At 31.8% G+C, this 14793-nt stretch overlaps 1 protein-coding gene across 2 annotated transcripts in view; it reads right to left on the bottom strand.

Annotated features, from left to right (window-relative positions):
- The window catches only part of SSBP2 (single-stranded DNA binding protein 2), a 245209-nt gene that overhangs the window by 69128 nt on the left and 161288 nt on the right, over nt 1–14793 (bottom strand). For both annotated transcript variants that reach the window (XM_004678159.2, XM_004678160.2), the window contains exon 5: nt 1568–1657. In XM_004678159.2, coding sequence (XP_004678216.1) covers nt 1568–1657 — 90 coding nt within the window. The remainder of the gene's footprint in view (nt 1–1567; nt 1658–14793) is intronic.

Genomic DNA, 14793 nt, shown 5'->3' with positions numbered 1-14793 from the left:
TGTTACAGTATGTATCTTGCTATATCACATTTTTATGTTTAATGGTGCCTCTCTGGCTAGACAATGAGCTACAGGAAAGTACATCTAATCAATTATTTATCACACTGTAATAATTAAGACAAAGTCAACTGTTTCAGCTATTAACAAGACTCAGGCAAAAGACAAACTAAGGGGAGAGTGGCTCACTCTACAAAAGTAAAGGAAAGAATGTATGGGATTAATATCTTTACTTAACTCATCTCTTTTTAAAAAGTGCCACTTAGAGAATACTCAAGAATATAAATTCTCTAATTTGTTCTTACTTCCAACTTACATTTGGTAAAAGAAAAGACTACAAGCAGAAAAATCTAAATATTTTATGAATGATCAGCTATCAACTTAAAAGGCTAAATTCAATGACAGAAGTCTAGAAAGCCTTGATTCAAATGCCAATTGTGTCACTTTCTAAGACTGCCTTGGTTTTTCTATCTGCACCATGGGAAGGGTAATATATACTTCACAACAAGAGTTATTGCAGGGACTGAGAGTTCATGTATGTGAGGCATTTAGAACAAAGTTTGTCACAGTAAAGGTGATTAAATGTTAGCTATTATTATCTTAATTATCAAGAATTCTATCATGTTTCAGAGAAAAAGTCCCTAAGACAGAATGAGCTGGAGATGATCTGAATATTCCCAAACTCTTGGGAACAAATCATTATATCCTAAAGGACTGCATACTTCAGAGTTGGTACTAGACTAATTGAGACCTTTATATTCAATTGTTGTACTTTGGAATGTGACAATTTTATTTCTCCATTTTCACATTTATATGAACATTATTCTATAGAAGTGACATGAATTAATTAGCAAATGATCATCAAGGACTTGAAAATATGAAAGACTGGAGTGACAAGTCAGGACCTATGGAATTCACTGATAACATAGTAATACCCTCAAGTCCTAAATTTCTCCCTTTTTTTCAAAGGGTGTTATTAAGGGTTTATTAAAAAAATCTGATGTTTAGATTAGAAAACAATAATCATCTTGTTGAAATTTTAAGATATTAACACATATCTTTAATCCAATTTAAATTGGTTTTTAAAAAATTCCACTTTAAAAACCACAAAGATTCTCAAACATTTTGATAGAGCCTATAATAATAAATGAATACATTATGGTTCAGCGATATTTTGAAAGTACAGCCAAGTCTTGATGATCTTTAGTCTTAAGGGAGACATGGGAAGCTTGGGTGGTTAAAATCGACATATTTCAGAATCTCATCTTGAGGCCACTTCTCCCACACCAAATTTTTGCCACAATTAACTTAATGGGCTAATTTGCATTTCAACTCACTCTTAATTGAACAATGAAATGGCAAAATAAATAAGTGAATAAAAATTTAACAACAAAGGAAACATTGGAAGCAGTAATCTATACACCAAATAACCAGTCTCTGAATAATCAAGAGTTGGCTGCAGTGTTCTATATCCCTTAGGCATTAAAAATAGCCTGTTCTCCTTTATATCTTTAAGTACAACCAAGCAGGAGTGCCTATGGCTTAACAGTCCTCGCGTTTGTCTGAATACCTGAAAGAACCCTGGTGGCACAGGACCTACTGGCATGCCATCTCCTGGGGGAATGTTTCCTAGCACTGGGCTGGGCGCTGCTGCAGCACTCTGCAAATAAAGGAGAAACAAACCTATGTCATTATAGAGAAGGCACAAAACCAAGACTAATGATACAAGTGTACCAAGGGAAGTTTTTTCAAGTCCAGAAACAAATACTGGTGATTTCCCCCACTCCAGAGGTAAACTAAGATTCAGCACTTACTTTAGCATATGAGTGGCTAGATGATTGGGCTTAAACAGGTATCTTTTAAGTCATGAAACTTTAATGTTGATAGTTTGATATATAAAATGCAAATAGACAAAGTGATAAAAATTTAATCAAATGCTTTATTGAAAGGCAATGAAAATGGCAGTATCACTAACAGATAGATGAGGTACCAAGACTGTTAAATGGTGGCTTTAGGAGTTGTAAAAAACTTTCTTTAGATTATGCTTTTGTCTGAAATAGGTGTAATTATTTGTCGGCCTAGAGGTAACAATACTTAAATTCACCTTCTGATAAACAATTGGTAGTCAAAATATAATTGTAACAAAAGTAGTGAGAAAAATTAAGAGACTGAGTAAGAGAAAGTAACTAGTTTTGTAGAGTTGGTATCAATAACAATACTCAATTTTTTAAATGAAATCCTATGACTTCATGGTACTGGAGTATGAAAAAGTCTGAGCATTTTTATGATCAATCCAAGTTTTAGATTTAATTCTTTTAAAGAATAATACATCTGCTCTACGACTATGGATTTCTTTCTTCAACCTGGGTAGACATATTATAGATACTAAGAATAGTAAAAAAGGGGACTAGAATATGCTGCAGATAGCTCAGCAACAAGCTGACAGTTCAGCTATAAAATGAACACAAAATCAAATCTGGATCTAATATGTCCTCACCTAGTATATCAGTACATTAATTAGTGCATTAATATTCCATTAAAAGATATACGATCTCAGTATATTTGTATATAAATTGAAAAAAACACCAAATCATGTATTTTGTATTAATAATGAAGATAAATCATTTTAGTAATCCATGAGGAAATCTAGATGTAAATGTGGTTACCTAAAATGCTGCTTCCATATAGAGACCCAAAGCTAAACACTTGATAATGATGTCAGGATAAAAGGATAAATAATGTCTTGGATATTAAGATGAAGCCTCAATCTATGCTTAAAATATAATAAAAGACAGGCAATTTCATTTAGTGTACATTACTTGATAACAACCATTTGCCAGACATTGTTCCATTTTACTTTAACATTCATGCTTTTAAAAATGAAAGGCAAATTGCTGTTTTCATTTTAAATTTGGGGTAAAATTTTAATACACGATGCCAAAGTAAGGGGAATTTACCAGCAAATATTTGTTTTCCTGTAGTTTAAATATAATATCATCAGTTTAGGAAGAAAGATTAGTTCTATGTTCTTTGACAGTCTATTGTGCTCATGTGATTTTTACAGAAATGTATACAAAACAGAATTGCAACTTACTAGGATGGCTCCAACATGCTGTATTTCTCACTCAATTTTAGTTGCCTGAATATATATACTATATAGTATATATACATATACACACACAGTATATATATACACACACATACACACTATATATACATATATACTATATAGTATACATATACTATATAGTATATATAGTATGTAGTTAGTATATATGGTATATATATGTACATATACTATATAGTATATATAGTATATACTTAGTATATATAGTATATATAGTGTGTATAAAACATGCCTTTGCCTGCCTACAGGAAAAAAGTTCATGTACAGCTACACTGAAATTTCATCAGATAAAGATAAGTCATTGCCTCCTTTATTTTTTCTTTGTTGGGAAATATTATGTAAAGATTTTTTCTTCACAGTATTATGTTTTCAATTCTTTCAGCTATTTATAAAGTGAAATCAATGATAAATGAACATTTAAGCAAGTGAAATTTTCATTTAAAATGACTCATTTTTTTAACTTAAAATTTAATACATTCATTGAAAATACATGTTGTCAGGGACCATTGTAAGCTCTGAAAAATGGTGAGAAAGGAGAAGTAGGAGATAGTGTTCCCAATAAAGGTGATAGTTTGTAATTTTAAGTATGATGAATAAAAGTTGAAAGAGTAACTCAGTTGAAAAAACTGATTATCCAGCTCACAGTGACTACTAACTGATTTTAACTTGTCCCTTTCTTTATTGAAATCATCTTTCCTACATTTCAAAATATTACATGCATTTCCTACATTTCAAAGTCTTACAGTCTTCATCTCCCCCCTCTCAGAGGAATAAGAATCTTATGGGAATTTTACTAGTGATAGTCATACCTTGGACATAAGAATAGAGATCTTTTGAATGTTGTTATATAGCTAGTTTGATGATTCAGTTTTAACATGTGATAGGTAATTTCTAATCTTTGCCTGGTGTAGTAGAGTGAACTGAATACTAATAGTTTGTTTACCCAACACATAGCACTAGTCCAGATCATTTCAGCTCAAACTGTACTTTGGAAACAACATTTTGAACTAAATTTTCTGGGATTATGCTGGCAATGGGTAATTTCCCCACTTATTGCACTATGTAGACTCAAACTTCTGGTATACCCTTTGGGCGCTAACAAATACTGGGTTGACAAGCTACTACAGAGGTGAACTAAATGATATTCTGTAAGCATTATAAAGTATATTTCTCAAACTAAATAATTTGCTAATTTATATATAGAAGCAATATAAATAATGCTTTGAAACTAGGTTAATTTATAATCAGTTTTGTGGATTAAGGGTTTTATATAAAAGAAAAAAGTCACACATTCTTTGGTTTCATTGCTGGAATTGGAGATTTGTGTCAAGTTTACTTCCAACTCATGAGAAGGATTTATCTTAGGACTCAGGAGCCACAAGAAATTGTTACAGCAAAGGAGAGTAGATAACTTCAACTACTACTACGTATTAGTTTCCCTGGATTTGTGTGAATTCCTGTTAGAATACCATGGATAATTATTATGTAATATATCCATGATTATTTAGGGTCAACTTTTCCTTTGAGAGAGAAATTAATGTAAATGATGGCTTTAAAATCCTTTGTATAACTAAATTGAAGATATAAGATCAGGGTGAATTTAAGAATATTAATTATAATTGGTTTGTTTCTACTAGATTAATTTGTGTGCTTTTAAAAATGTATCTATTTTAAAATTATTTTGTGATTACTTAAAATAATTGACACCTTTAAATAAACGCAATATTAAATTGGCTGTTTTCAAATGACCTAAATTATAGAACAACTTTTTGCTTCCCTAAAGATATATAAAATAAACTTTAAAAAGAGTCACTATCAAATCTTCATGTTTACATATATTTATCTTTTAGTCTGTGTGTCATTTTCCTCTTGAATTTTTTTGTACTTAAACCTGTCAGAAGGCATAATTAGTGTATTTCTTTGGGACATTTTTCTCCCTTCTAATATGTCCAGCACCATTTTCCTTTCTTTCACTGAATTTTTAAAAATACCTTTATCATCTCTAATTCCCTGTTTTAAAGAACAGAGAAGTGTTCTATTTTTTTCTTAAATAAAAATATGAAATAAAATATGAAAGTATCCTTAATTTTAATCTTAAATGTCACCAGTGACATCCAGTAGAAAGCCTCTCTTCTGAAGGGAGGTTTCAAAGCAACAGAGATAGTAAAATTTTGCTTAATAATCAACTGTATCATGATTTTATTTTCTGCATAACTGGCCTTTAACAAGAGTTGATGCACTGAATAACTTATTTACTAAAGATGCTAGAAAAACATTTCTCTAATGATACAATTATTTAATATAAAGTGTGTACGTGATGGAACAGGCAAATCTTTTATGAAGAGAATAGGTAAAACAATGGTACAATTATCAGAAATTGGAGGGAGGTCTAAAAGGAGATGAGTGTGAAGAGGATGAGTAGAGAATACTTTCCCAATGGTGTCTAGATAAAATGCACTACATTCAATTTCTGTATTTAGGATTCTTTTGTGGTTTAGCCAGTGACCAAATTTCATATTTAACAAAATACCCATGTTTTTGATCTACATTTTTATCCGCTTGCTCGATATCTTCATATCTCCAGTTCTGTCCCCTTGTTTTATCTATCTAAACATTATAATTATATAAAACACCCTACAACTATTGTTTGTCCATTTTTCCTTGGGCTTCTATCAATATTTGCCTTACTTTCATTCTGTGTTCACTGCACATGCTTTGATAACCTCTATGTCTTTATTGTGGATTCTATCCTTTATTAAAAGTGACTTTCTTTGTCAGGTTTATAATCATTGCCTTGAATCTATTTTGTCTGAAATTAATATTGCAAGCTCAGCTTTCCTTTTGTTTGTATTCATATATTAAATCATCTCACATCCCTTTTTTTTATATTTTATTTAACTGCTTCAACTTGTTAGCAGTAAAATCTTATAAGTATCAAATGAAAAGTCCTTTAAAATTAGGAAAGAAATTTTCTTTATGCTAATATTTCCTTATATAACCAAGTCAACTTACTTTTCCTATTCCTCTTCAATTTCTTAATTCTTATTATAAATGTGGAGGTTTAGCATAAACTTTGTATTCATGATCTGTTCTTTCACAAATAACTTTTGACCCTCTACATTCCATTTTGTAATATACCTTCAGCATTAAAAATAACTTCAATTTCTTACTATCAGGTATTTTAAAAGCTATTCATGAACTTTAAATTTTACATAGAGAACATTGTTTCTCAAAACCCCAAAACAGGAAAATCCATCTCTGCTGACTTTCATCAGACTATAACTACCACTGTTGTCTGGTATTTAAGTGCCTGGTTTTGATATTTAATGTTCGAGAAGTCTGATACTGTGTTGATTTTTGTTCCTTGAGATATGTTTCTCTTCTAAAGATTTGAAATATGTTTTCTTGATGACTATAATTCTCAAATATTTCAGTTCTATACCTAGCTATTGTTTCTAACTTAGTCTGCCAGAATGATATGAACCTTTCCTATTTTCATACCTGGATTATTTTTCCAACACTAAGAAGAGGGGGAAGTCTCTTCTGTTAAGAGGTAAAGAGTCATAATATTATTGATAACTAGGGAAATGTGCTTAGGAATCTTGCCAGAACAGAATTTTTCTAAGTTACTAGTTTCCTGGCAGCTTACACACAGTACTTTACATATATAAATTATATCACATACTATAAAAAATTAACTGAGCTTTCTTTTCAGATATTATCCAGATAAAATTGTGAGCTATAAGACAAACAGTATGCATGAAATGTTCACTGCAGTAGATTTATAGTAAGAAATTTTCAAAGTAAACAAAAAATTAGCAATAATGTAATTCTTAAATGAAGTATAGAGCACTTAAGTGATGGAACATGTCTGAATCACTAAAAATAATGGGTACAAATAGAATTTGGGGAACATAGGAGTTAGTTCTATATTTGGTGTATCTAATAAACAGTAACAAGATTATAATTATGTAATTGGTAAAAAAAAATCAGAGTAGGCGATAGAAACTTTCTATCAATATCATAACTTGTTTTTAATGTAAATAAAAAATTATAAATTAAACACATGTGCACTGCCAATACTGCCCTTTTTTGGTTTATATTCCACACAGGAATCTTATTACTTTCAGACATTTCACTTAACATAATAACCTAGCAATCTGTCCTCTGCTGTCCCAAAAGACACATTTCATTCTTTTTAATAGCTGTGTTATATTCCATTGAGCACATATTCCACAGTTCTTTATCCATCTTCTATTGATGGGTACTTGTGATGGTTCTGTCATTTGGCAACTGTGGATAATGCTGCTGTGAACATAGGCATGCATTAAATTGTTTTGTATTAGTGTTTTCAAATTTGTGCAGTAAATACCGAGTAGAGGTGTTCCTGGATCATATGGGATTTCCACTTTTATTGTCTTAAGCCATTCATTTTGTCAATAACTGTAAGACAAAATGCTAACTTAAGAAGTAAAACTAACCCCTACAATTTAAGATTAAATGCAGAGAGAATTCTGAGCTCATTAAAGCAAGATCTAAAATGTTTTAAGATTCATACTATGAAGACACACTTTTTCTGTGGAAATTTAAGTCCTAGAAGTCTAAAATCATGTTATTCAAGTTCATTTTTAGCATCACTCTTCCTCCAGTCAAACACCACTTTAACCCATTTAGAGTCTGGAGAACCATTATCATGGCTGTTATGCTACTGTTGAGGCCTATTTTTAAATTACGAAATCTTAATTATTTTCAACCCTCAGGAATCCAAAGAGGGGCAGACCAGAAACAGATAAAAAAATAAACATGTGCCCCTGCGCACCTAGAAATATATATCGTAGCAAAGCGGTGGTGATTTAAGTAGTATAGCTGGTGTTTGCCAAGTAGCAGAAGAAAGTATTGATTGGCTGATTATTTCTATAAAATGCTAACATAAAGCAAGGTAAGTAGGATAGATAAAAGGGAAGCAACTATTAGCGATGATTCTGTCCCTTAAGAAAACTTTTCAGAATAGTAGCCAGGTTGTGTGGTCCAGGAATCAGTCTCCATGAATTCTGTATTCAGCTTTAATCACTAAGGATAGATTATAAGTAATATCTTCACATCTGTATATGTACCTCAAATATGTGCTTAGGGATGTTGTAATTTTGATCATACAAAATTCTGAGCTTAGTTTTACTTTGTCAAAATGATTACGAGTCATTAAGAGAAAGTGTGAATAGCAGATTAAGTGCTTCTATTTAAAAATGCAATGTAGCTATTTATGACATCATTTTTTAGCATTCCTCTATTAAAATTCAGTCCTCAAGAAGCATTTTCTTCATATGCATTTCAGAGGTTGGGTAAACTGTTTTTAAACCAATTGTTACTAGGCCACTTGACCATGTGGCTATAGTGCACATCTGTGATCTCTTCCATTAAGTGGTCTTCCAATACCATAAACTAACATTTTAGTCAAATAGTACATTATTTCAAAATACTGAAATCTAAAGAGAAAGATAAGGAAAGATGCTAGCAATAATAATATACTGTTTTTTAAAATGTTAATCACTATAGATTCTGGGCATTGTTCTACTTTTTAAAACCTTTTCTGTGCTGGAGATGGAAGTTTTCATCTCTTTCTAAGTATTTTAGCTTTCTACTGGCACACAGAAAGAGAAGTCATAATTAGAGTCATCTAATTTCTTCCCCTTTGCGACAGGCAGAATGGCCCCCAAAGATACCCAGACCCTAATCCTTAGGGCCTAAGAATGTGGCTGCATTCTCTGGCTCACTCCTACAGCCAAAGAGCTGAATCCTACCCAGCAACCCACAAAGGCTCAATGGAAGGTTGTCTCCCATAGCCTGCTGATGGAAGCCTAACTTGCCCACACTTTAATTTCAGCTTGGTGAGACTTGGAACAGAGAAGCCTTCCAGTAAAACGAGATTTCTGACCTATAGACTGTGAGATCACAAACTTAAATAGCCACAAATTTAATAGTATATAACAACTTATCACATCAGCAATAGGAAATACACAATTCCAAAATTAATTTTGAAGAACATTTTTCTGGAGTTTCAAGAAAGTAGGGAATTGGAGGTATTTGTGCTTGACCTTATATGTGGCATATACTCGCTAATATCACCTTTCTGATTAAATCAATTTTCCTGATGAAAGATAAAAATAACTCCCAGATTTAACAAAGATTGGTTTTGTCGGACTCATTGTTCTTTTAATAGCTTTGTCTCATGTGCCATGTGAGTCAGTTTTTTCTTCTCCAAGGTTAACAGAGAAACAGAGGGAGAAGAATAGCACCATGTAGCACTCCTTCTTCAGCTATAAATGCCTGCAAGGCTAACTTTCTTCCTCTTATCCAAAGAGAAAGTTCTACCAACCCGATCTAAATGCTAGCCACATTAGCTTCTTGGGATAGGGAAATTATAAAGACAACTGAATCTTTGTTTTAGTGGACACCATTATGTCAGGCTTGCTACTGACTTCTATTCTCAAAGTAACTAGAATACATCTTCAATTTTTGTGGCAAAAGAGGGTACATTTATTGCTGGGCTTTCTACCTCCATTCACAACTTACTAGCAACTCAATGACTGGAATGAAAACAAATCATTCTATTGAGTTCTTTCCCCATATTAATTCTGAGGGAATATATTTTGCTACCTGACTTCCATTTCAATAGCCAAGCCCTACTATATGTTACTAGATTCACTTGTTATCAATAGCTCACCTGCTTAGATCACAACCCTGTATTACTTGCCATGTCTTCCGACTGGGTTGCACTTTCCATCTGCAAGGGATTCCCATAATTCACTGGATACCATTCTCATGATGACCACTTGCAAATCACCTCTGCTTATTACCTGCTACCAGTCTCAGAGATCTCCAAGGCAACGAAGCTATTATTGTGTCTTAACTTCCTCTCAATGACCTGTTCTGGTACCTACTTAGAATCCATGGCATAGTTGTTCTGATTGCACTGCCATAGAATCTCTATTCAAGGTTTCATTTATTTTAAAATTTTTGTCACAGAACAGACTACACTAATGGAATTGTAGCTTTGTAACAATCAGTATAACACAAATCAGTATAATTTGTATTTGATTTTTCCAGGAAGATGGTAATTTTACATCCTTTACAAAATATATCCTATACTTTGTAAAATGTTTGTAAAATGTTTACAAAAGTGTTTACAAAAAAGACATCATCTTTGAAATATTTTTTCAAATTTATCTTATAGAAAGGAATTTAAATTCAATAATTGAGTTTTTCTTCACTAACATTAATATGGATTGGAAACCATATGCATGTAATTTCTAAAACTTAAATTTTATCTAGAATCATTAGATATGCCTAAATGGAAATCCTATTGAATTTTAAGATTATTCCAGTTCTGAAGGCATTTTTTAAGTTTCCACACTTACTCTACCTTTAGCTATAGGTTAGAGAAAACTAAAATAACTTGAGCAGGAATACTATTGTTCAGTTTTAAAAGATGTCACTGCTGTTTCTTAAAGTGACATTATTAGGTGTATTATAAAAAGATGCTAAAAATAATACATATGAAAACTATACCACAAACATGAGAAATTCAACAAATAACCTGTCCTTTGTAGAAGCAAAATATTCTAGAAATTTGTTTCAAAATTTAAAAAATATCCCATGGGACAATGGTTGAGATACATTTGATCAAACTCCATCCATTATTGTTTTTCCAACTTTCAACTAGTCTTTTATAGCAGTTACTGATGTTAATGACAGGAAATCCATTAAGACATTTAGTCATCCGAGATACAGAACTAACTACTGTTTCAATATAAAGAATCACTGTAGCTATATTTTAAATATACTGACTCTTACCCAAAAAAAAGGGGTACAGGCCTCTGTAATATGCTATTAACCCAAGCACCTGAAACTCCTTTTTGTAACTACTTGCCTCAGACACAGAACCACATTCTTTTGCATAGTCTAGAGATAAAAGTCTATAACCTTCAAAAGCTAATTTGTATTTTGGAAGCAGGCAGAATTCATTTGGTTTAGAGTTTTATAAATACTGGATAATAATTATGAAAGATACAAAGATATGAATTTTAAGAACTTTCATCAGATCATTCATGTAAGATTGCTTTGAGTTCAACTGCAAAAAATTGAGGGTTTTAGTTAATTTTCATTCACTAGTGCATTTTAAATATTTCAGACTATTGTATATCTGATATACTTGGTATCTATACCAAGTTGACCTTGTTCTTGGAGCTTTTAATTTTAGAGAGGGAAACAGACATCTATTTATTTACCGATGTGATCAAGGTTAAAAGGAAAGAGGGAAGATGTACTTTGTAGGGTTACAGATGTTTCCTAGAAGTAATACTTCAGCTGAGACCTGAAGAAAGAGCTGGTAGTAAAGGAGAAAAAAAAAATTAAGTAGTGATGCAGCGAAATTGAAGTATGTAAATTAAAAACACTAAGAAGTAAAAACTCTAGGACGGACAGGAGATGGCAGAGTACCAGAAATATAAAGGAAGGTCAACATGGCTGAAGCAGGCTGGTTCAAATGTTTGGTTTGAGAAGGTGATTTTAACTTTATCAGAGAATCAAGATACAGTCATCAAAAGGTTTTGAGAAGAAGTACATTGATATCAGATCTATTGTTTTAAACTAGATGATTCTAATAGTTATTGAGAAAATGAAACACAGGGTCAAGAGAAAATTTTTTCCAAAGTAGCACAAGTGATAGATCAAAATGCTTGAACAGCATTGAGAATAATATGGGTGGATTCAAAATAGGTTTCAAAGTTAAACCTGTCAGGATTGATGAAGTACTGTCAGAGGTGGCTTCAAGATGTCTGGTATTAGCATTGCCCTGACTCAATGAGAAGAGGTAACACTGGATGTGCATTAAGTTTAAAGTGGGGAGGAAGAGAAGCATAAGTTCAATTTAGAATATGTAAAACACTCAGTAAGAAATTTAACTAACAATATACTGTCTTTGAAGAGGTGTTTCCAGAAAGGGGGTGTTTTCATATCCCCAACTTTTAATGATCTTGTACTTTAATATCTCTTTCATTCAAGACCATCTTTTTTGTATTTTCTGTATTAGAGAACAACTGTTACTACCCTAATGTCTAATTATAGCGATGTAGACCTTGGTCATTCAACAATGTTTAAAAATTTATGGCTTCTGTAATTCTTATGATAAATTAATCACAGTACCAACCATATAATATATTTTCTGTGTAGTATCTGAAACTACTTAGCTCTTAAGGGCCAGGCCTTTGTAGGCACTGTATTTAGAATACCTGGCATGAGGAGTTTGTGAAAGTTGACTGAGCAGAATCCAGGCTATTATGGTGACATGTTTTGTTTCTGGCTAAAATAAATCTGATGGCATTTACAGAATGCATAAGTATTTAAAGTAGCCTGCTGCTATTTTACATCAAATAAATTACGTTTCTGGAAGACTAACACACAGAAGCCAATGTAGCCAGCATTTACTGCAGTATTTTTTCTAAGTAGGCTTGAATAGCTTTAAAGGACAGCAAAGAAGAATTAATTATGCAATTTTCATGTTAACATTCACTGTAGGTGATGAACATGAATCAATAATACTATTACATATGAAATGTCAACTTATTTTTAGTATCATTTCATCTGAATAGTAATTTCACTAGCATAATATAATTCATTTTTAAGATCAAGTTCTAATATATGGTTGTCAATCACATATAGCCATTAAGTTAACTTCATTTTAAAAACTATTTTGAAATTGAGAGTCATAAAATAACTTCAATATTTGAGAAATCACTAATGATTACTCAACTAGATAAGGCTAAATGTTTTGTCTAACAAAATGTAATAGTAACTATAAAAAGTATCTTTATAATGAACAGTTTACAAACAAATTCTAACCATCCTTAATGCATCCAATATTATTATTTTAAAATACATCCAACAAAATTACTAGGGAAATAACTCTCTTAATGTCTTGCTATGATTATGGACTTATCAGAAACTGATGTGTTAGTAGACTAAAAATTAGGTTTGATCACAATTAAGAAGTTTGACCAGATGGAAACTTGTGTATTTTATAAATGTGATAGCTACATCTTACATGTTTTTCTCATCACTTCTCAGGGCAAACAAACCACAACGAGATACCATCACACACAGTAAGAATGGCTGCTATCAAAATGAACAGAAACAAGTGCTGATGAGAATGTGGAGAAAAAGGAACACTTGCATTTTTGGTGGAAATGCAGACTGGTTCAACCCCTATGGAAAGTAGTATGAAGTTTTCTCACAGGACTAAAGATGGGTCTACCAATGGAATATTACTTAGCAATACAACAAGATAAGCTCATGTCCTCTGCGGCAATGTGGGGTTGGAGGAGCTATTGCCATGGAGTCAGAGGAGAAAGATGTACATTGAATGATGCCACTAATAAATGGAGAAACCAAACAAAGAACTGAAGAAAGAAATTTAAAAGATCCCTCTTGAAAACTGACTACATAACAGAACTATACAAAGAAAAGTGGGAGAAGTAGTAGCGACAAAGATGAAAGGACTGTGGGTGATTGGCGGTGGAGAGCTACAGGGGCAATATCTGATGGGGAGAATACTAATGTTACAATTAAAATAATAAATTATTTAAAATAAAATTGTGCAGATTATATAGAAGAAAAATTATTTATAGATATCTGTGATATTTCAAGCCTTAAGGATGGGCAATTCTTGTTAGAAAACCAATTTTTATTAGAGGAGGAGATATGATACTAAATAGTTTGTAAATTCCTAGAATTTACCTGAAATTTCAAGTAGTATACAGCAACTTTCAAGCAATTGTAATCTAGCTTCACAAACATTTCCCCGAACAGTTAAAATTGACTAATACCATTTTATGCATCATGCCTGAAATTAAAACAGACTAGTTGAGAGGCAAAGATTTGGCCTGCTGTCTGGCAAATCAGGGGGGTAAATTATGTCTAGATTCCTTTTAGCAAAGCATTTGTCCAAAATAATTTTAGACCATAAAAAACTATATTTTAACATTCTTAGAATATTTATAAAAAATGATGAATTACCTCACAAAAACATAAAAATAGCCAAAAATGTGCTATTTTAAACATAATGAAGTAAAATTATAAATAAAGCAATTCAAAACTGAATATTTTCTGAATTTAAAAATATTCTAAGTATATAAAGTCACAATAGAAAACTGTAGATTGGAAATACAACAGAACTACATATGAAAATTTGTAAGGTACATAGCTTAAGTATATATGTGAAAGTGATGAGAAATATTAGTTTTAAATTTACTCCTGCATAGCAACAAATAGAGAGAATTTACTGTGGCTTCACTTAAATTTACATATGTATGGCTCTACTTTATACCTGATACTGAACAGATTAAGTGGGATTTAAGATTCTACTGTTTATTGTAAAACAGAAAAAATGAGAAGTAATTAACACTCAAAGGTAACATATATAGTCAAGTTAATATAGAAGGATAAAATGAACCACATTGTGTGATTTCTAACTCCTGAAATTGCATTTAAGTAGAAAGCAAAGAAAAAAAAAAACTCATCAGGAAGCACCTTTCATCTTTGAAGGAGAAATTATCAAACTGCAGCAAATAATTTCTTTGCCTCAGTAAGTATATTACAGAGTCTTGTGAGAAACT

The sequence above is a fragment of the Condylura cristata genome, unplaced genomic scaffold (assembly GCF_000260355.1).
Source record: "Condylura cristata isolate star-nosed mole 26May11 unplaced genomic scaffold, ConCri1.0 scaffold00007, whole genome shotgun sequence".
Lineage (NCBI taxonomy): Eukaryota > Metazoa > Chordata > Mammalia > Eulipotyphla > Talpidae > Condylura > Condylura cristata.
Note: the sequence above shows the minus strand (reverse complement) of the source record. Positions and strands in the feature narration are given on the sequence as shown.